Source organism: Theobroma cacao, chromosome 4 (assembly GCF_000208745.1).
Source record: "Theobroma cacao cultivar B97-61/B2 chromosome 4, Criollo_cocoa_genome_V2, whole genome shotgun sequence".
Taxonomy (NCBI): Eukaryota; Viridiplantae; Streptophyta; class Magnoliopsida; order Malvales; family Malvaceae; genus Theobroma; species Theobroma cacao.
In genome coordinates this window covers 31095-51408 of record NC_030853.1, presented here as the reverse complement: position 1 = coordinate 51408, position 20314 = coordinate 31095, and the positions used below count along the sequence as shown (strand labels likewise).

Genomic DNA, 20314 nt, shown 5'->3' with positions numbered 1-20314 from the left:
GTTAATGGAACCCTAACCCTGCAGTTTAAAATCAGCAGGGGGCTTTGGCAAGGATGTCTTCTTTCTCCATTCTTATTCAACATAGTAGTGGAATCTTTTGGAGCTATGATTAGCAAGGTTGTTTCTCTTGGTTATTGTAATGGAATTTGAATAGGGAGCAATGGTTTTATGGTGTCTCATCTCCAATTTGCAGATGACACCATGTTATTTTACAAGCCTGACATAGATAGCTTACTTTGTTTCAAGAGAATTTTACTAGCTTCTAGTTACTATCTGGTCTTAAAACAAATTTTAATAATAGCTCCCTTTATGGAATCGGCATCCAAGATCATGTGCTTCAAGATTGGGCTCGTGAAATTTCATGTAAATTGGGCTCACCCTTTCACTTAATTTAGGGTTGCCCTTTAGTGTTAATCTTGGCTTAAGAGTTATTTGGATACCCATAGTGGATAAATTTGAGAATAAACTAGCTAATTGGAAAGGTAAATTTCTCTCAATTGGTAGGAGATTGATTCCTATTAAATATGTTCTTTCTAGTCTCTTAGTCTATCATATGTCCTTGTTTCGATTACCTCATAATGTTAAGGAGGCACTAGATAGAATGCAAAGAAGATTTCTCTAGTCTGGAGATAATTCGAACTGTAAAATTCATTATGTTGATTGAGATTCTCTTTATGCTCTTAAGGAGAATGGAGGTTCAAGATTTGTGGATCTTCATGTCAAGAATGGTTCTTTCCTTAATAAATAAGTTTGGTGTTTCGATGAAGAGAGGGATTCTTTTTGGAGATATGTTATTGCTAAAAAGAATGGTATGAATGCTAATTGTCTGCTACCTTCCTGTCGTAGTTATCAAAGAATGTCATATGTATGGAGGAATATCATTAGCCCGTCACTAGATAATGGTCACTTTTCAGATTTGGTGAACGCAAGTATTGGTTTTCTTCTAGGTAAAGGTGATTGTATTAAATTTTGGCAAGATATTTGGATTGATAATCTCTTTTTTTGTGTTGCTTTTCCACTAATTTTTGCACTTGTTTCTAACAAAATTTTATCCTTACTTGGTTTTGACTCGTGGATTGACGATTTTTGGCGTTAGGATATTCCTTTAAGAAAAGACCTTTTTGATTGGGAGAGAGATCATTGGAAGCAATTAATGGAGATTTTAAGCAATGTTTTTCTTGATAAAGAGATGTTGGATAAGGTCATATGGAAAGAGAGTTCAAATGGTCTCTACTTTGCCAAATCTTTTTGTAGATTGGTTGCTAGTAATGTTGCTAATAATCGGCATACGGCATATGTGGAAAGAGGTTTGGGTTAACCTTGCCTGTCACGACCCGAAACTTCCCTCGAGCCCGTGACAACAGTCGCGGTGTCCCGATGGGCACTCATCTCCCGGAATGTCAATCGGAACCCCACAAGGCTTAATATCAGTTTTTCATTTCCCCCGGTGAGTAACCGTTGCCAAATATTATGTTCTAAAGGATTTTCAGCTATTTTCAACTTAAAACTGATAAAATAAAAAGTTTTATCTCACAGGGACATTTTGGTTATTTTTCACTGAAAATTTCGAAACTAGTTAAAAATGTAGTAAACAAGTACCAATCGCATAATTCACAATTAAAAATAAGTTTAAGCATCTAAAATCTTTATTTAAAATGAAATTATAATTATTTGAATACAATAAGAAGATAAAACAAAATATTCAATAAAATATTTTGTTCTCTTATAAACAGAAATTTTGGAGTTATGCGTAAATACTTTTTGTAACGTAAAAACAAAATAAATTCATTCATACTGTAACGCAATAAACTAGAGTATTTAAATTAATTTAAATTTACAATATCAAGTGGTCCCACAAATAACTAGAAATAAAAAAAATTGTGAACCTACAGTGTGGAGGACGCTAATCCACTAGAAGCCCTCGATAGATTCAGCTATCTACAGCCTACTCGGAGCCTGAAATTGGTGAAAAGGAGGGTGGTGAGATTATAAAATCCCTGTGAGTAAACAAACATCATTTAAATCAACTAAAACCGAGTAAAAGGTGACAATTAAAATGTCTCATCATTTTTAAGTATTTCACAATTTGAAAATTTATCCCAACCCATGCAAACGGTTGTATTTCATTCAATTTCTCATTAGGGCTTATGACTTTCATAAACAGTTGGCTCATGCCATCAAATATACTCGATAACACCTTGATCAGAGGCGTACACTCGAGCCCGCCAAGGCTGTTAAAAATTTCGTATACACGTAAAACATATTTTTAGTTTGAGAAAACATAGTCGTTCCTTGACGTTGGCTGAGTTTCCCTTCATGTGGTGGTTTGGCGTGAAATGAACCCTAAGCTTTACCCCAGGAGATACCCTACGCGCCTCTCCGTTCGAGGTAAGAATATAATGGGGTTTATCGTGTCCCTCTAAAAGGCTGATCCACAGAAATCCCCTACTGTAGTGATTAATTAATATATATAATCCACCAATCAATAAAATTCATTCTAGCGTGACATGACAATTATTATAATTCACAGTCTTTCAAGGTTAAATACACATTTCATACATTTCAACACCAATACCAATTCAGCCATTCATGCAAATACTGTCATAAGCCATTAAATTCATAAATTTAATTCATAACAAGTGGTCTCTAATTACTCTATTTTTCAAAATCATCATTCAATTTTAAAACAATTTATAAAATCTTTTCATGTAGACACATTTTGTTTGTAAAACTCAAGATTTACCTTTTAATTTCATTTTCATAAAATTTCATCAAAATCGATTAAAAACATACTTTAGATAATTAAAATGATGGTAAGGTTACTCACCTCACAATAGCAGGATTTCTACGTCGCTATTACTTTATATACGCGTACAATTACTCCTAATTGCCAATCATATACTTTGCTCGACACGCTTCCACATCAACTTTCCTAGCACAATTTAAATCCACTACATTTAGTGCATTAATTCCACTTCCCTTCCTCTCATTCTATTATAAAATCCACTCACCTAATTCATATCTTAATATATTTTTACTATAATTAATTGCATCCTTCGTTCACATAATTCTTTAGATTATTAACACTGGTAACTTATTTACGGTATTAAGTGCCTATTTCAACCTTCTAAGCAACTTAAATTTACTTCATATCACTAACTAACTAATGCATAATTAAATAAAATAAACTAGCCTTCATATAGTCCAATTTCAAAATAAATCATGGTGAAGAGTAAAGAAATTTTACCCAATTAAACTAGGTTGGCCCAAATCTCCACCTTCTTTTTCTTTTGAATTTTTCTTCCTTTGGTGTTTTTGGACTCTTATTCATGGACTTCTCTCATTTCTTTTTAATTGGACCATGTTCATTTTTCCTTTATTGAACCATGTCCATTTTTCTTACTTATTGGGCCATGCCCATTTTCCTTGTTATTTTCTTTTCCTTTCTTTTCTTTTCTTTTCTTTCTTTCTTTCTCTCCCACCGTCCAGCAGCCTTGTTGTCTTCCTTTTTCTTCTCTTCACATGCACAAATCGTCCCACTCTCTTCCTCTCTCTCCCTTTCACCACCGGTCACCCTTTCTTGTCTTTCAACTTTTAATTTTTCAGCAGCTAAGGTTGCTTATTTTTGCTTCAAAATCAGCAGCTATGCTACTCTGTTTTTCCTTAAAATTTCAACAGCTAAGTTGCACCTTTCCCTCAAAAAAATTTGCAACCAAAACAGTCACAATTAACCATCAAAACAACACCTCAAAACTTAAATTTTCTACTGCAAAATTCTGCACTTTTGACCTCCAAAACCAGCAGAAAAATGGCACTTTTCAGCCTCCAAAACTAGTAGAAAAATGGCACTATTCAGCCTCCAAAACCAGCCCTTAAATGGCTCTCTTTTCCTTCTTGAATGGTAGCAAAAACAGCTCCTCAACTCAGCTATCTTTTCCTTTTGTTTTCCTTTCTCATGCACGGTTTTCTTTTTGTTTTTCTTTTTCTCGGTTCTTTCTTCTTCCTTTGCTCTTTTATTTCTCCTTTACTCTCCCTTAACCGACCTCTCTTTTCTTCTTGGTCTTCTTCACTTAGTTTGGTCAATTACACATATATATATATATATATTTTATTTCTCTCTTGAATGTTCCACAACATTCCAACCGGCCACATCAAAATTTTTCTGCCTTCATTTTTTGCTCCACATGCCCCCCCCCCCCCTCCAATTCACCAAGAGTCTTTGACTCTTTTATTGACCACATGGGCGGTTGCCCATGTTGGTCCTCAAATATTTTTTTATATTATTATTATTTTACTTTATATTCATTTTATTTCTCTCATTAATTTCACTACATATCCTTTAACTTTTATATGTTAAATTCGATCTTTTTAATACTTCTAAAAATTTCAATTTTCATCTAACTTCCTTTCTCGATGCGTGTACCACTGAAATATAAAAATTACACCTAAACGTGATATTACCACAATATTTAAATATTTACTTATCCGCGTTGATTCGACTTAACCAAACACGCGTATTTCACTTTTGTCGCTCATTTCTCCAAAAATTCACTTGTATTTTTTTTCCCCCACTTGGATCAACCATATGATCCTTCTTCATGACTAATTTCGACATCCGATTAAATATTAATATTTTAATATTATTTAATTAATAAAATATTATTTTATTCTAAAAATTTTATTTTGTCTCCTTGGTACCTAAAATACATTAGTATGCATCACTTGACTTTCAAATCACCTTTTATCTCACAAATTCTCCTCCGATAAAATTATTATTATTTTATTATTATTTTCTCGCGTGCGAATCATTTTATCCGAAACTATTCCTTTAATCTTCCATCACGTTTAAACATTATAATTGGTCTCAATTAGCATCCGACACGCTTTATTTATCACCATATCAAAGTATGGGGTATTTCATTGCCCTTCCTAAAATGGAAGTTCTTTGTTGGCATGTTCTTAAAGGTTAAAGACTGTTAAAGGAGAGCTTTTAAGGAAGGGAGTCATTAGACATTCTTAAGGAAAATTGATTCTTTACTTCTCGTTTGAGGTCGACCCAAGTGTTGATGAGGCATTCACCATTGACAAATTTTGAATACCACCATAATGTGGCATCCCCAGCAAGATACATCGTGGCCATTGCCACCTTTTCTTTTGACTCAATGTGGACATGTCACGACCCATTTTTGGGAGTCGGTGACTGACGCATGGACCTAGACAAATATAGCCTGCTAGACTTACGTAAGCCTTTTACATCCATACATAAACTAAAAAAATCATATTGTACACATAAATTTTGTGTCGAATGTTTTAGACTTGAAAAATTAGGAGACAAATATCAAATATTTATTTATATATCAAACGTGAATTTACAATATCTAGGATTCTTTTCCAATAAAGAATATCTTCTAATTAGTTTCTTCAATCCTTGTTTTAGGGGTTATGATGACTTGATCTTGAACGAATATGTTTTCTAAGGGTTTTATGCCTCGATCTTGAATTTGCTTCAAGGGTCTACGACTTGATCTTGAATGAATATGTGTTTAAAAGGTTTATGACTTGATCTTGAATTAGTTTTAATGGTTTACAACTTGATCTTGAAAGAATATTTTCTACAAGGATCTACGACTTGATCTTTAATGAATATTTTCTTCTAGGGTTTTATGAGTCTTATGACTTGATCTCAACCTCAGGGGTTTACAACTTGATCTTGAATGAATATTTTCTACAAAGGTCTACGACTTGATCTTGAATGAATATTTTTTTCAAGGGTCTTATGAGTCTTATGACTTGATCTCGACCTCAAGGGTCTTATGAACAAATTAGAGGCTTTGCTTCAAGGGTCTTATAACTTGGTCTCGACCTCAAGGGTCTTATGACTTGATCTCGACCTCAAGGGTCTTATGAACAAATTGAAGGCTTTGCTTCAAGGGTACTCTGACTTGATCTTGAAACAAACAATTTGGATCACTTGGACTTGTAGATTGGAAATCTAGAGAGGTTTTGGTCTTTAGATATTCCTTTTTAGATATGTGGAACTCTGAAGGCTTTGGTCTTCAGAATCTTCCTTTTTTCTTGGATATGTGGAACTTTGGAGGCTTTGGTTCTTCAGAATTTTCTTCTTTCTCCCTTGATCTTTTTTCTTAGTGGTTCGTCAATTGGCTTGAAGGAGTATTGTATTTATAGTGCTAGATGAGAGATTTTCATGAAAATTTAGTCTCCTTGAATTTATCTTTAAATTATTTTAATTTAATTAGAGATAAATCATGATGACTCATAAATGATCTTTTGATTGGTCAAACTCTAAGTCTTTGAGTTTTGATTGGTCGAATTTGAGTATTATCTCTAAATTATCTTAATTTATTTAAAGATAAATTGGATGATCAAATTTAGAATTTATCTCTAAATTATCTTTTTTTTTTAAAAATAAATTGGATGACTATTAAGTAAATTTTGCTCGGTCAAATTTAAATATTATCTCTGAATTATCTTGATTTATTTAGAGATACTTAGATGACCAATAAGCAAATTTTAATTAGTCCAAATTAAATATTATCTCAAGAAACAAATATATATGACTCATAGGTGAATTTTAATTAGTCCAACTACGTGTTTTTGAGATAATTCAACCATTAAATTAATTATTTTATGATTAATTATAAGGCTATCTTAAATGCTATCTTCAAGTCCATACGGCGGTAAGTAATTCGTATTTAAAAAATATCTTCAATTCACTAATTTCAAACATATGGCATTTTGTAATTGGATAACAAATTTTCTCCTTTTACACATATAAACCATTAAACATTCATTCATATATCATATAAATTGTAGAAAAGCACCATCACATCAATCATTACGAAATGTTGGCTTATAACATGTGGAAAAGCTCACATGCTCATATCATGTCATTTCAAATGTAGCTTAAAATCATCTCAGTAAACATGTACTTGCACCTTGATGCTTAACTGGGCCCTTAGCCATGAAAATATAAATCAGTAAAATATGCACAATGCCATGAAAAGCTACAACTCCATAATATATTCAACATTCATAACATAAACGTACATAAAGACCAACTCATCAACGAAACATAACACGACCTCTAAGCTGAAAGCAGCTGTTAGATCACCTACCGAAAGAAGAGGAACAGATCACGTCTCCATGACACTGATTGCTAGTAAAAAAACTATCATTAATCTACCAAAAAAAATGGGAAACTAATGTGTGAGTCATAAAGACTCCGTAAATGGATATGATAAGTGAATAAGTCAAGAAGTTAGAGCTTTTAAACAAATATAACCTCTAAATAACCATGCATGTAATCTTTCAAATGCACATTTATCAACTTTGCTAAAAATATATTTCAAGCCTTTGAACTCATAATTAAACCTTTGGAATAAAATATTTGAATAACAAAATATTGAAAATAGATTTACATCAAATCTTTGAGTGTCTTTCAAAGCATTTAAAAGCCATATAAACCTTTCGAATAAAGCCTAAGTGTAAAACCATTTATAATACATCAAAAAAGGGCTAACATTTTCATTCTATGCTTGATGTCTAAATACCTTCAAGGGAGGTGTCGAGAATCTTGGGTGCGGTCTCGATATCTCCTTTAAAGGTATCGAGACTTCTTTCATAGAATGCTTTCTTAGCATTTCGTTTCATAGGTATCGAGACTTCCTCTTCCTAGACTTAATATAAGTTTTACATCTTAACTTTCATCCATAATTGGCTAAGAAACCTCTTTCTAAGCATCTCTAACATAACATGTATTAGAATAACTTAGCAACTTACATTTGATCAAGTCAATGATCAAGCTAAGGTCTAGCTAGTGACTATGAAAATGTCCATCTCCTATAAGACATAATGGTAATGGTATGGCCCTTTATTACCCATGGGATTGATAATGGTATAACCCCCATTAACCTGGACAAATGTGGCGCACGTAGGAATGGAATCAGCGCTTCACTCCCGTTCTCATAAAAAGATCGCAATGGTATAGCTTCCATTACCCATAGAGCTCATAGTTGTCAATGGTATAACTGTCATTAACGTGGACACCTTATCATTTTATTCTGATCTATCAATCATTACATACTCATCATATAGTTCATCATTCTCATTCAACGTTGTCATGTATATGGCATTTTAAACATGTACTCATACTTATCTCATATAGCATATGGAATCATCATCACATACATTGCAACATAGCATACATCATGTGCTCATTCTTATCTCATATAATGCGTGGAATCATCAACACATATAATGGTAACTTAGCATACATTATGTGTTTGTTCTTAACTCGTGTGGTATGTGGAATCATCAATACATCCAATTTCAACTTAACATACATGCATTTTATACATTATGTGTTTGTTCTTAACTCGTGTGGTATGTGGAATCATCAATACATCCAATTTCAACTTAACATACATGCATTTTATACATATCTTATTGAAATGGTGGTTTGGTCTAAATCGATTGAAAGGACTTATCCCCATTGTTGAAAACTAATATATATATATATATATAAGTTTGAAAACTCTTTCAAAACATGGGTTCAATCACAAATATATTTTCACCTTTAAAATGGGAATAGAAATCATGTCACCCAAGTAACTCATCAATTCATGCTTTTAGCTTTACATACTAAAATAATTTAAAAACGATATATCTACTCACTTTCTTGGAGTGTATTGAACCTTTTCTTGACTTTCGATGAGTACTGGGCTTCTCCAAAAATACCAACGTTTTCTACATTGCCTAGCAACATTTAAACAAGTATCAATAACATCCTTAGCATCATAAATAGCATATTAAGTATAACCTTGAGTATAAATCTCCAACTAACTTAGTCCAAATCTCTATTTATTTTTCTATTCATACTTTCAACCATAGTCTAGTCTCCAAAACTAATTTTAATTAGTGATAGCTTTCCCTTGATGAGCTTATTATGCTAGAAAATGTTTGAAACCTAGCATTTGAGATAAAAAATCACCATTTTAGGACTTAACAGAAGTTTTAGAGAAAAACTCGTAAACATAATTGCTGAAAAATCATTCGCTTACCTCCAAAATAATGGAAAACGAGTTAATGATTTGAAACCACTTGTTCTTTTAAGGAAAACAAATTTGAAGCTTGGAAAAGAGTTAAAAGAGTGAAAAACAAAAGCTTTGGCAGCAGGAATAGTGAGGGGAATGTTAGGTCTCGAAATTTGAGCTCTATTTAAAGGTGTGAAAACACAAGTTTATCCTTTATTTTTCGAAGTCTGACGTTGAAGTATTGATAGTTTGAGCTTAAGTGTCAATATTTTTGAAACAAAATGGTTTTGTTTAGGGTATTTCAACCAAAGTCTCGATACTTTGTTTGAAAGTGTCAATACTTTCTTTTGAAGTAGTCATGTCTCAATACCTTATGTGAAGTCTCGAGACATTCTTCATCCCATGAATCAAGTCTCAATACTTTCAGCTAAGTCTCGATATTTTGGCTTCAGAATATTATTTTCTAGAGGAAAATCAAGTCTTTTTAACCCCATTTGAATCTTAACTTTCCCAAAACTTCTTTGATATCATTTGATGGGTATTCTTAAGCTAAAAAGTGTTCAAAATCATTTATAGAACTTCAAATCCCTAGCTCAACAAGTTAAGTTATACTTTCCATTCTTTAACTAAAAGGTGGGATTTCACATGACAGCTCGGAAGTAATGTTCTATATCAAAGAGGAAATTCTCTAGCTTTTTCACATCTCTAGCCCTTTTGTATATAGTACTTAGGCTCTAGCACTTTGGCTCTTTTTCCCCTATCTCCTAAGCTAGCATTGGAGATACTTGCAACAATCACCAAAAGATTTACTTGAGTTTTTAATTGTCCAAACTTACATTGGACAGTGCTCCTGAGCCTTTAACATGGCCATCACGGTATCAAGCTCCTTATTCTCTGATAGTCCTCAGGTGCGCTTCGCGTTATCACCATGCTTGCTATTTTGCTTCGCACGTCTCGCATGCTATGACTCTTGGAGAACATGAAACCTGTGGCTTGAATCTTGAGACTTAAACATGGTTCTTCCTAGCAACATGACAGATCTTTTTCTTCTCTGGAATGGCATTATTTTAAAGCAAAGGTGACATCCTATCTGGCACATGGCTTTTTATTCTATAATATAGACTATTTGGTTCTCTAGAAATGATCTTATTTTCAATGGGAAGCTCTTTGATATTTTCCAAATTTTTGATGTCATTAAACTAAAAGTGCGTTGGTGGGCTAAGGCCAGGTGGCCTCCTAAGAATTCATCTGTTATGGATGTTGTTAGTGACCCCTCTTATGCTAAAGCTTCTAATGGATTGGATCAAGCCTCCTAATGGATGCATGAAATTTAATGTGGATGAAACTAATGACTGATTGGATCAAGCCTCCTAATGGATGCATGAAATTTAATGTGGATGAAACTGCTAGAGGCTATCCCAGGGATGCTGGGATTAGTGGAGTTTTGTGTGATAATAACGGTAGCATTAAGATTCTTTTCTCCAAATCTGTGGGTATTGTTGATTCTAATTTTGCTGAGATTTTTACTATTAAGGAAACCTTCCTTGGGCTAACACTCATGAACTTATTGTGGAGTCTGATTCTTCTAATGTTGTTCAATGGGCTGACGATCCTTCTCTTACTCCTTGGAGAATGAGAAATATTATGTGTTTGATGAATAATTTTAAACGTAAGCTGCTCAAATGGTTGTTGTTGTACATTCCGTCATCTGCTAATCAGCTTGCAGAATGTTAAGCCAAGGATGGTGTTGATCGTACAGATGATTTGGTTCAGTTTATCTGTTGATCTTCGTTTTGTCTTATGCCCTGACTTTATTTCTTTTTGCTTTTGATGATGCTAGGCATTTTACTTTGGCTTGTGTTGCCCCTTTTTATTTTTTTTTCCTTTCTTGTTGACGGTTGTTTTTTGAAAGCAATTTGATTTGTCTTTGTTGTACTTGGACTGTTATTTTTGTGGAGTCTGCACTTCATTTGGTGTGATTCCTAATTAATAAAATTTTGCATTCTAAACAAAATAAAAAAAAAATCCACCCATTTGCCACCTCTACCTAAGCACTTGATTTTTATAGGTTAAATTATACAATTAATCCTTATACTCTAATAAAGTGGTGGATTTAATCTTTATATAATAATTTATAAAAATTAAATTTTTATACTTTTTAAAATTGGCAATATTAATCCAATTACTAAAAGTTTTTAAAATTTTTTGTTATTTATGTCAACATGACTTTTTTTATTGATGTGACATTAAATATGATAGTCTATTAATGATAATATGGTATTTTTTTATCTATTTCATAACACTTTTTTCACTACTTTAAATCAAGAAAAATAAAAATTCAATTTTTCTTTATCTTACAACACTCTTTCCCTAAATCTTAAAACCCTATTTATATTTTTTATTTGTTTCTTTTCCAATCCTGTTTAAAACCTTTACCTCATATTAAATAATTTTACACTCGCATTTGTAAAATTTATATCAATGCTTGGTTCATCATGTCAGTATTATTATTACATCATTTGTAAAATATTATATTATCATTGTTATACCATTAGATTCAATGCTACATCAACAAAAAAAATACCACACTTACACAACTAAAAATCATATCATGTAAGTAATAGAAAATATTTAACACATTGAACCAACATTATCAACATTTAAATTGTATAGAGACTTAATGTTAACAAATTATTGTACAAAGTCTAAATTCACAATTTTTATAAAATACAAGAACTAATTTTATAATTTGACCAATTTTATTCTTATTTTATAATTCTTTCGATTGACCATTTAAGAACGAAGATTTATCCTCCTCCTTTGGAAGATTTTATTTGAGACGATGTTTTCATAACAGAATTCCTTGGTTGATAGCTGGGAAAACCTAATCATCTCTCAAAATTGGAAATGCCTTTGAATGATAGAGAAATGATGTCCCTACTCCAAGTAGGAAGGGTGAAATTGCTAATAAGAAAAAGTACATAGAAGACAACAAAGTCATAGAACATTAGCAGAATACTGGTTTCACTCACATACAGCTCAAATAGTAAAGTTCTCGGTGGAACTCCCGCAAGATACAAACCAGATACTTCCAAGTACATGTATTTTATTTCCTATCAACAAGCATAACCATTGCAAGACCAAAACCAGACGTCAAATCTTCAAGACTCAACATGGGTAAGCCCTACCAGAAACTTTGGCAGGCAACTCTTAGATGTCTTCGGGGCCATTAATTTCCTACGGACAAAATGGCAACCAATTAGCAAAACAAAACCAATAGCGTAATAGCAATAAGGAAGAGTCCTGCATGCCAGTGTTTACCTTGTTTTCAATTACAGCTCCGTCAGGAATCTCCAACTTCACCCCAGGTTTTGCAGCAATGCTCACTTTCCCCTGAAAAGATTCGGTTATAAATAGTTTAAATCAACAAGCTGATCAAATCAAATACTAATTCCGGTTTATTTGAACCTTGCTGACCTATCCTGATAAGTGCCAGAGGTAAAACTAGAAGCATTATGTTTAAACCTTTTGACAGAGGCTATATCTACAGCAAAATTTCCCATGATACTCTGGACCATCAAAGCAAAGAGCATCCAGCAACTGGATTTCGTTGCAGATGAAGTATCAAATGAATTATTTAAAAAAATAAGCATCAATACAGTTGTACACATTTTCTTCAATGTTGTTGCAAACATCGGCAATAATCAGGTTTTAATCTATTACATCATATTAGACACCATTACAGCCAAATCCATTAAAGTTACAAAATTGGTGAACCACAATACTTTAGAGCAATAATTTATAACCATTTACAGCATTATTTACTTTCACAAAATTACCACCAGTAACTAAATAAGAGACCTAGGCTACAAGAACTATTTAAAAACTAACAGATATTTTGACCTATATTTCATCAAAAGGATCCAAATAATGGGAAATTCCACTAAACTTAATTTCAAGGACACCACATACAATCATGATAATATTTAATTTCAGCAAAAGCGCCAACTGATTGCTTCCTATATATTAGCCCATATGGCAGTAGAGGCAAAACTTCAAAACATACATCTAGGTAAACAACACCTGAAGCGTGTAAAAATACCTTGAGAACAACACCAGTACCAAACCATACGTCACCAGTCACCTTAAGGCTATCAAGATCAATGACACTTGGGATTGACTTGAATCGACTCAAGAAGTTGCCAACCTGTTAAGCAAATTATAAACTATCAAGGCCTTTATGCGAATAGCATCCATAAGAAAGTGAAAGATAAACACGACAAGTATTTACCTTCTTGAATTCAGGCCCCAATTCAATGGATGGGTTCACAGGATTCGTTCTATCTTTATTCCGGATAACAAAGCCATCGATTAAGGTGTAAAGATCAGACTGCAAAACAGAAAATGAGGACCTGTTAGGGAGCTTCATATCGTCATCCAGGGTTGCAGTGTCAGTGGAAGAAGAAAATAACCTGAACAAGTAGCAAATCTGAAGTTGCCTTCACCGGAAGGAATCGTGATCGAGGTACATTGACACCAATAGCACGATCAAAGAACTTGTTCACACATGGAAATAACAGTTAGAAAAGTTTCAAAAAAATTTCAACATTTAATAAATCATAACCATAATTGGCACAATTTATACCCTAATTGCTGCACCAGCTGCAGTTTCCAGTTGAAGAACTTTGACTCCATCGACCTCCTACAGGTAATTTTATTATTTGAAAATCAGAACTCTAACAGAGGCAACATCATAAAGCAAAAGAAACAAACCTTTGGGTTTGGAATGATCTCCATCTTCAGTGCATCAGCTTCCACAAGCCTCTTAATTGCTTTCAGGTTCACCCACCTGAAACATAAATCATTAGTGCTAAACCAATAAGCAGTTACGCCATATTAAGGCAGCGTGACTTACAAATTATTTGTATTGAAAATTTTAAATTTCTCTATTGACTTGAATTCATTGACCTGTAATAGAAAGAATCATGTCAACTATAAACCTGATAAAAGTTTTCTTTATCAGTGCAAACAGTGACGTAGAACAAACTATCTAAAATGAACACTTGACAAATAATCTGAAAATCTCAATAAAATTCTCCAAAATAAAAATGGAAACACCCAAAATCTCAAATATTCAGATATAAAATATTAAAAATATCAAAATCTTAATTTCTCATAATCAAAAGCTTCAATATTTCATAGTTCAACCTACCAGGAAATGACAAAGGTATTTATAGGTAAACCCTAAACTATAGAAGAAACATCTTTTTATGGTCAAAACCATAGAAGAAACTCAAAATACTAATGTAAACTTAAAGCCTTAATACTTGGAAAATAAGTAAAATACAAATCCATATTAAATAACCAAAATATATATAAAAATTACAATTGAATTCATAGTATGTAATAAAGTAGCACAATTACAATTATAAATAATTAAATTCTTCAAAGATTCTTTCCACCCTCCCGATAGCCTCAACATTGTTTAGAGAGAGAGAGAGAGAGAGAGAGAGAGAATTGAAGGCACTTTGCTAGCATAGGCAATTTAGGTGCCTGCCGCCATGTAGAGGGGATGAAGGAATTTGTATGCGTCCAACACTAGACAGAGGTGTTGGATTCATTAGTCCTACCAAACAAAAACACGGGGGTTCATTGGGGTTTAGACTTTAGCAAGAGATCAAAATTCACATAAAGTTAGCACACTTGTAAGGCTATCATGTTGCCCCACTAACTTTAACACTTCCAAAACCAGTTGTCATATTTAGACCTAACAGTTGCAAATCCTGTTAAATATTTACAAAAATTAGGCCCAAATCTAAAGACATGTTACACCTAATATTAAATCTTGTAAATTATCCAAAAAAAAATATTAAATCTAGTTATGTTCTTAGCCTCTGGCTCAGCCTTTCATCTCTCATGTTTTAGAAGTAATAGTTGCAAATAGCAAGGTAAATCTTGTTAAATTCTTAGTAAAAAAGGCCCCCAGCCCAATTTCTCCCTATATCTACCATGATCACTGCTACCTCTTGGAACTGCTATGCAGTTTGTACACAGTTCTTTTGCATCCTAGATCACTTGGGTACACAACCTGAATAGCCAAAATCATGGACCCAAATTGGTGGGTGAAATAGAAAGAAAGGGAGGTTGAAATCAGTAAAAGAAAGAAGAAAGGGGCGCAAAAAAGAACAATGAGAAAGAAAGGGAAAGTGAGGGTAGTAATGGCCAATTTTGTGAGATCCAAAGTTTTAAATAGTAAATAGTAAAGGGAAACAATAGTTTTAAAGTTTTGGAGTTGGTCAATCTTGGCAGTTTCATGATATCAACCTCAGGTCCTTGTAGGAATAGGATAGTAAAGGCCACTTTTGTGTTAGGATGGGGAAAAGGGTCGCCTGAAATTAAGAAAAATATAGTAAAATGGTTGGCAATAACTTGTAATTTTAGCGCTTAACCGGATGAAAGAAGATAATAGGGGTTTGGTGATTGGTTTACAATGCAAATACTCAGTTTCAAGGATTGGAAACAAATAAAAGGGAAATAAACTTGCCTGTTGGTCTGAGCAGTGACTACTACTTCACTGCTTAAACTATTGTTCATAGTTACAGAAAAGCATCTGAACAACTTTCTAAACATTGATTTCTTCATTCAATCTTAGCCTATAGGATATTCCTTTACAAATCCTAACTGCCCCCAAAATTTTTATCTTCGCAACCTAGTTAACCTAAACTTCAGCGAAATGTCCAACTTTCTAGCTGTTCAATATTTGTTAATATAGTAGATATTGTCTCATAAAAACTGAAGTCAACAACCACCCCAAAAAACTTTAGCTTTCTTACAAACATCTAATAAGAATAGCTCACATAGTAATCATCCCCACTATAATTAAACGTATTTTATTAAAGGTGGCAAATCCAAGCACTGCCTAGCATCACTTGCCATCCAAAATTGTGATGATTCTAATATTAAAACCATGTGATCTCTATTAGAGATTAGAAAAGAAGAGTTAAAACCAATTGACGTAAAAGAAAAAATAGACAAGCAAAAGATGGGAGATCTGGATAACTTACATGTTCATCAGGGACTTGGGCGATTTCAAGAAGCTGAATCACATAAATAAAATCAAAATAAATAAAAGGTTGTTAGCCAATGTCTAAATTCATTCTGTTATCTTCCTTTCAAATGCAGAAGACGAAAAATGTGTTGTATACTAGTGCACAGTGGAGGGGAAAATATTTGTTTTCTTTCTCAGCAATGATTCACCATTAAGCATTAGAAAAAGATAACATTGCACAAAACAGAATGTATCATGATCCCAAAAGGAAAAAACTCTGAGACAATTAACTACAAACAAAAGCTTAAGCAGGAAATTATTCAAAATTAACTTCAGTAAGCTTTTTGCTGCAGAAATCATTTCTCATTTTTCAATATCTAGAACGAGATTACAATAAACTCAGACTGTTTTTAGTTTTGTGGTAAAAGACAACAATAATTATTTAGTTTTCTAGGATTGGAAAATCTATTAACAAAATTTTAACAAGACAGTATGACATTGTTTATGCATTTGGTTTTTTTTTTAAAGGTTTTATGCATTTGGTTTATCAAGTCATTATCACAAAACATGCGAAATAGTAATTATATTCCAAAATCCTATTTATGCTGATTAAAAAGAAAGATAACGAAGCTTATCTTTGCAACCGCAGATACTCTTCTTTTGAAAAAATAAGGGAGGATTGATAAATAAATCCTAAAGAAAATAAGAGTTCATTTCATACCTGAACTTTTCCTTCATAAGAAATAAGAGTACCACCCTTCACATCAGCTAAGGTTTTGGGTGTAACCTACATAAACAAAGGTAATGAAGCTATAATCATGGAGCTAGGAAAACCAAATAACATTGCTTACAATGAGGAATTTTTTAAATAGCTTCCTGTACCTCCATACAGTATTCGTTCTTGTTTTTGATCAAATGATTTAAGATTTCTATAGCATCCTGTCAAGGACTAAAATAGCCAGAAACAACTTGAGATTCGTGTGTGTGTGTGTGACTACTAACTAGAAAGCAGAGTTCATTAGAAACCAGAATGAGGATACTCAAGTCAACAATAGCACCCAGGTTGTCTGAGTTGGCAATAAACACATACTCCTTGCCCTACAATTAAAAATGAAATATAAATAAATTACCAAAATGAAATTTCCAATTCAATACATGAAATTTTTTCCAAAAAACAGAAATCACACTGCATTGCAGCCACAACCTGTGATAGGAAAGCATCAAGCTTGCCACTGTTCATTAAAGATGGAAACACATCACCATGGCCAGGAGGATACCTTCATCCAGAAAAAATTGATATTGTAAAGAGAAAAACACGAAATAAGCAATTAAAACAAGTAATCAAAAGCTCCATCATTATTCTCAACCCTAATCACTGCAGAACACTAATAAAACTAAAAAGCTGGAATAAATAATTTTCACATTGTGAACTATCCAACTGCAGGCAAAAGATAGCATATATAGAAACTATAGATACATATTTGAAATCAATCAATCTGATGACTATATTACCCATAACTCAAACCATTCAACAGTGCAGAGTCCAGTGAAAACCTTAAAATAGAAGAGAAACATTCATCATTTAACATAAAATTCTATAAAATTCTTATACTTCATTTACAAAAACTTTGATCCTCTTCAACCATGTTGAATCCTGTGAAAACCTTAAACTAGAATAAAAACATTCATCATTTAACATAAAATTCTTATGAACTTATGGGCCACATTTCAAAACAACAAAAACAACTACTACTTTTCGTAGGAATGGCTTATGGCTTAGATTCAAAAGGAAAAGAAAAATGATTTTGAAAAGACTCTAAACATTAATGACCCGTGAATTCCCCATGCTTTCCTGAATTACAACTAACCACTTAATCTTTATAATAAATCCATCTGTTTCTGAACCACTTCAAAGCTTCAAAATATGCCAAAGTTCATAAAATGCTAAGAGGCAAATGACCAGTTCAAGTTTAACTACAAAGCTCAAAAATAATGAATACCATCTTCAGTGATTCACAGCTATTATTGAAGGCACATGAAACGAGACCAGCAGATGAAACTGCAAAATTTCAGGTCTTAAAAAATATGATCCATCTTTAGCTACAAGTATACCAATTAACCTTGCCAGGCTGGCCTTTGCATGGTAATAAAGTGACTAAATTAAGCGGAAAAGAAATAAATTAAGTAATAGGTTACCATCCATCTTTGCCAGGCTGGCCTTTGCATGGTAATGGAGTAAAATCTTCAACAACCAAACGAGGATATTGGCTCTATGATTATCCAAGAGATGAAGGGAAAAATCAGGGAAAGAAAATACAAGAAAACGATCTCAGTTTTAAGTTGTTGGATGCAAATTTGAAATCAATATCACCAACCTGATTAAAAGTATGAATCTCAATGTTTGAATTGGAATACTTCTCTACAATCTGCATTGAGCAAGAGTTATAAGAATATTAGATCCAATCTCTAATAAATATGAAAATAACAAGTCAAGTTACATAAAAGTAGGAACCTTCAGTGTGTCATCATGGGTGTTGAATGAGTTCATCAGAACCAACGGAACACTGCATCCGTATTTCGAATTAAGATGCTGGACAAAAGGAAAAATTGTCAGCTGAAGCTCCTAACATAAAACAAAAAGGAAAAAGGAGAGCAATTCAACAATTTATGAGGGGGAAAAGTTGATACCTCGATCTGTATAACAATCAGGTCAAGAAATGTCAAGCCATTACGAACTTCAATCACAGATCTGTGTTTTTTTTTTTAAAGGAACAACAATAATTAGATATTCAGTAGTTTATAATTTTCTCTAGTAAGCAAAATATAGGAGTATATGATTATTTATTTAGAGTAGATGGAATAGGATGAAAAGACATACTTGGGACCAGTACACCCCATTGTTGTCCCAAGACCTCCATTAAGCTTTAAGACAACAAGTTTGTCCAAAAGCTTCTTAGTTTCAGCTGGATCTGCATCAGTTTGTTTGCTTGTTTAGTCAAAGATCAAATCAAATGCGATCCGATTTTCCTTTCTTCTTAAACAAAAATGGATATATATTGATTAATGTTATTACCATCAGGAATGGGAACCAAGGTATCATAAGGAACCACCACCTCATCAGTTGGTGTTTGGATCTTACTCCATTCTATGTGCTGCGCTTCTCCACTTCGATGTTTATCATTTATGACATTTTCAATATCAGAATTGGAAGCTAAATATAAAAATTTAGAAAAAGAAAAAAAAAAACAGATCCAAAAGGGCTATTTTATTTTAATTTTACCTGAGATAGCGAGAGACGAGGTTGATGAATCCATTTTTCTCATTCTCACTGAAAAATCAAAGATTGCTATTATTGTCAATACTTGACTGATGAGTTATGAATGACTGCTGATATCAAAGATGAGAGCAGAAGAAATTTGGAAACCTGATTTGAGAAAGAGAAGCAACGGCAGATTTGAGGTGCGTGAGCTTTTCCATTGAATTGGTGATGAGTGATGGCGGAAGCAACAAGGCTATCTATCTTTCTATCACTACGCAAAACCAAAACACAAAGGAAAGGAAACGAGAAATAAATTAGAAATGCCCAAATCAAATCGCACGCACGTATATATCTACACATAACATATGGAGAGAGAGAGAGAAAGAGATGTAGGAATAGGAGGAGAATGTTGCGTTGCGTACTATTGTCTCACCTTGGAAATGATCTCAAGCTCGTAAAATACGCATCGACACCAAATTTCGTTTTTTTTTTCTTTTTTCTTTTATCAAGTATATATATTCCAGAAGCATGAGTACAGACAACACCTAATCGCAGGGATGGGTGACGGATGTGGCCCTTGACGCCATTCATACCACTACAAAATAATAAATAAAAATTAAAGGAAGATAAAAGGATTCCTTGAACTCTTTACTCTTTAGTGTGAGATAAATAATCCATTAAAAATGTATTTGATAATTTATTTTTAGAATCTACTTCATAGAAAATTATTGATGAAAAAACGATGAAAATCTTAAATAACTAAATGCTACGTTTTGAGTCAATTCCATTTAAGGAAGAACACATTATTCAATTACACTAATTTTATAGTCTTTTTTATTTTTTTAAACTTTTACCTAGGTAAAATATATCTAAAATCAATTCCCTCTATATCTATCAAGTTTTACGAAATTTTAAAATAAAACTTTGATTTGATTGTATTTTTTAAAAAATTTA

The 20314-nt window shown here is 32.9% G+C and overlaps 1 protein-coding gene across 2 annotated transcripts; it reads right to left on the bottom strand.

Moving 5' to 3' along the window:
• LOC18600669 (UTP--glucose-1-phosphate uridylyltransferase) lies at nt 11972-19905 on the bottom strand. 2 transcript variants are annotated; one of them, XM_007031258.2, is made up of 22 exons: nt 19794-19905; nt 19526-19631; nt 19382-19429; nt 19175-19266; nt 18980-19070; nt 18790-18850; nt 18614-18691; nt 18477-18527; nt 18298-18371; nt 17306-17378; nt 17142-17199; nt 16984-17030; nt 16823-16888; nt 16118-16150; nt 13969-14021; nt 13827-13902; nt 13699-13755; nt 13526-13609; nt 13345-13443; nt 13156-13260; nt 12375-12446; nt 11972-12290 (listed from the first exon to the last, which is right to left on the bottom strand). In XM_007031258.2, the coding sequence occupies exons 2-22, from the start codon at nt 19576-19578 to the stop codon at nt 12264-12266; spliced, it is 1398 nt and encodes a 465-aa protein (XP_007031320.2). In that variant the 5' UTR covers nt 19579-19631; nt 19794-19905; the 3' UTR covers nt 11972-12263. The 2 variants fall into 2 exon arrangements, with proteins under 2 accessions (XP_007031320.2, XP_017975453.1); XM_018119964.1 differs by lacking the exon at nt 19794-19905 and having other exon boundaries at nt 19526-19786.

Coding starts and splice junctions, on each gene's coding strand:
- LOC18600669 (XM_007031258.2), bottom strand. CDS start 19,578: ATGGAAAAGCTCACGCACCTCAAATCTGCCGTTGCTTCTCTTTCTCAA. Junction 14,022..16,117: donor CCCAAGTCCCTGATGAACAT/GTAAGTTATCCA, acceptor TTTCTATTACAG/GTCAATGAATTCAAGTCAAT. Junction 13,756..13,826: donor AGATCATTCCAAACCCAAAG/GTTTGTTTCTTT, acceptor AATTACCTGTAG/GAGGTCGATGGAGTCAAAGT.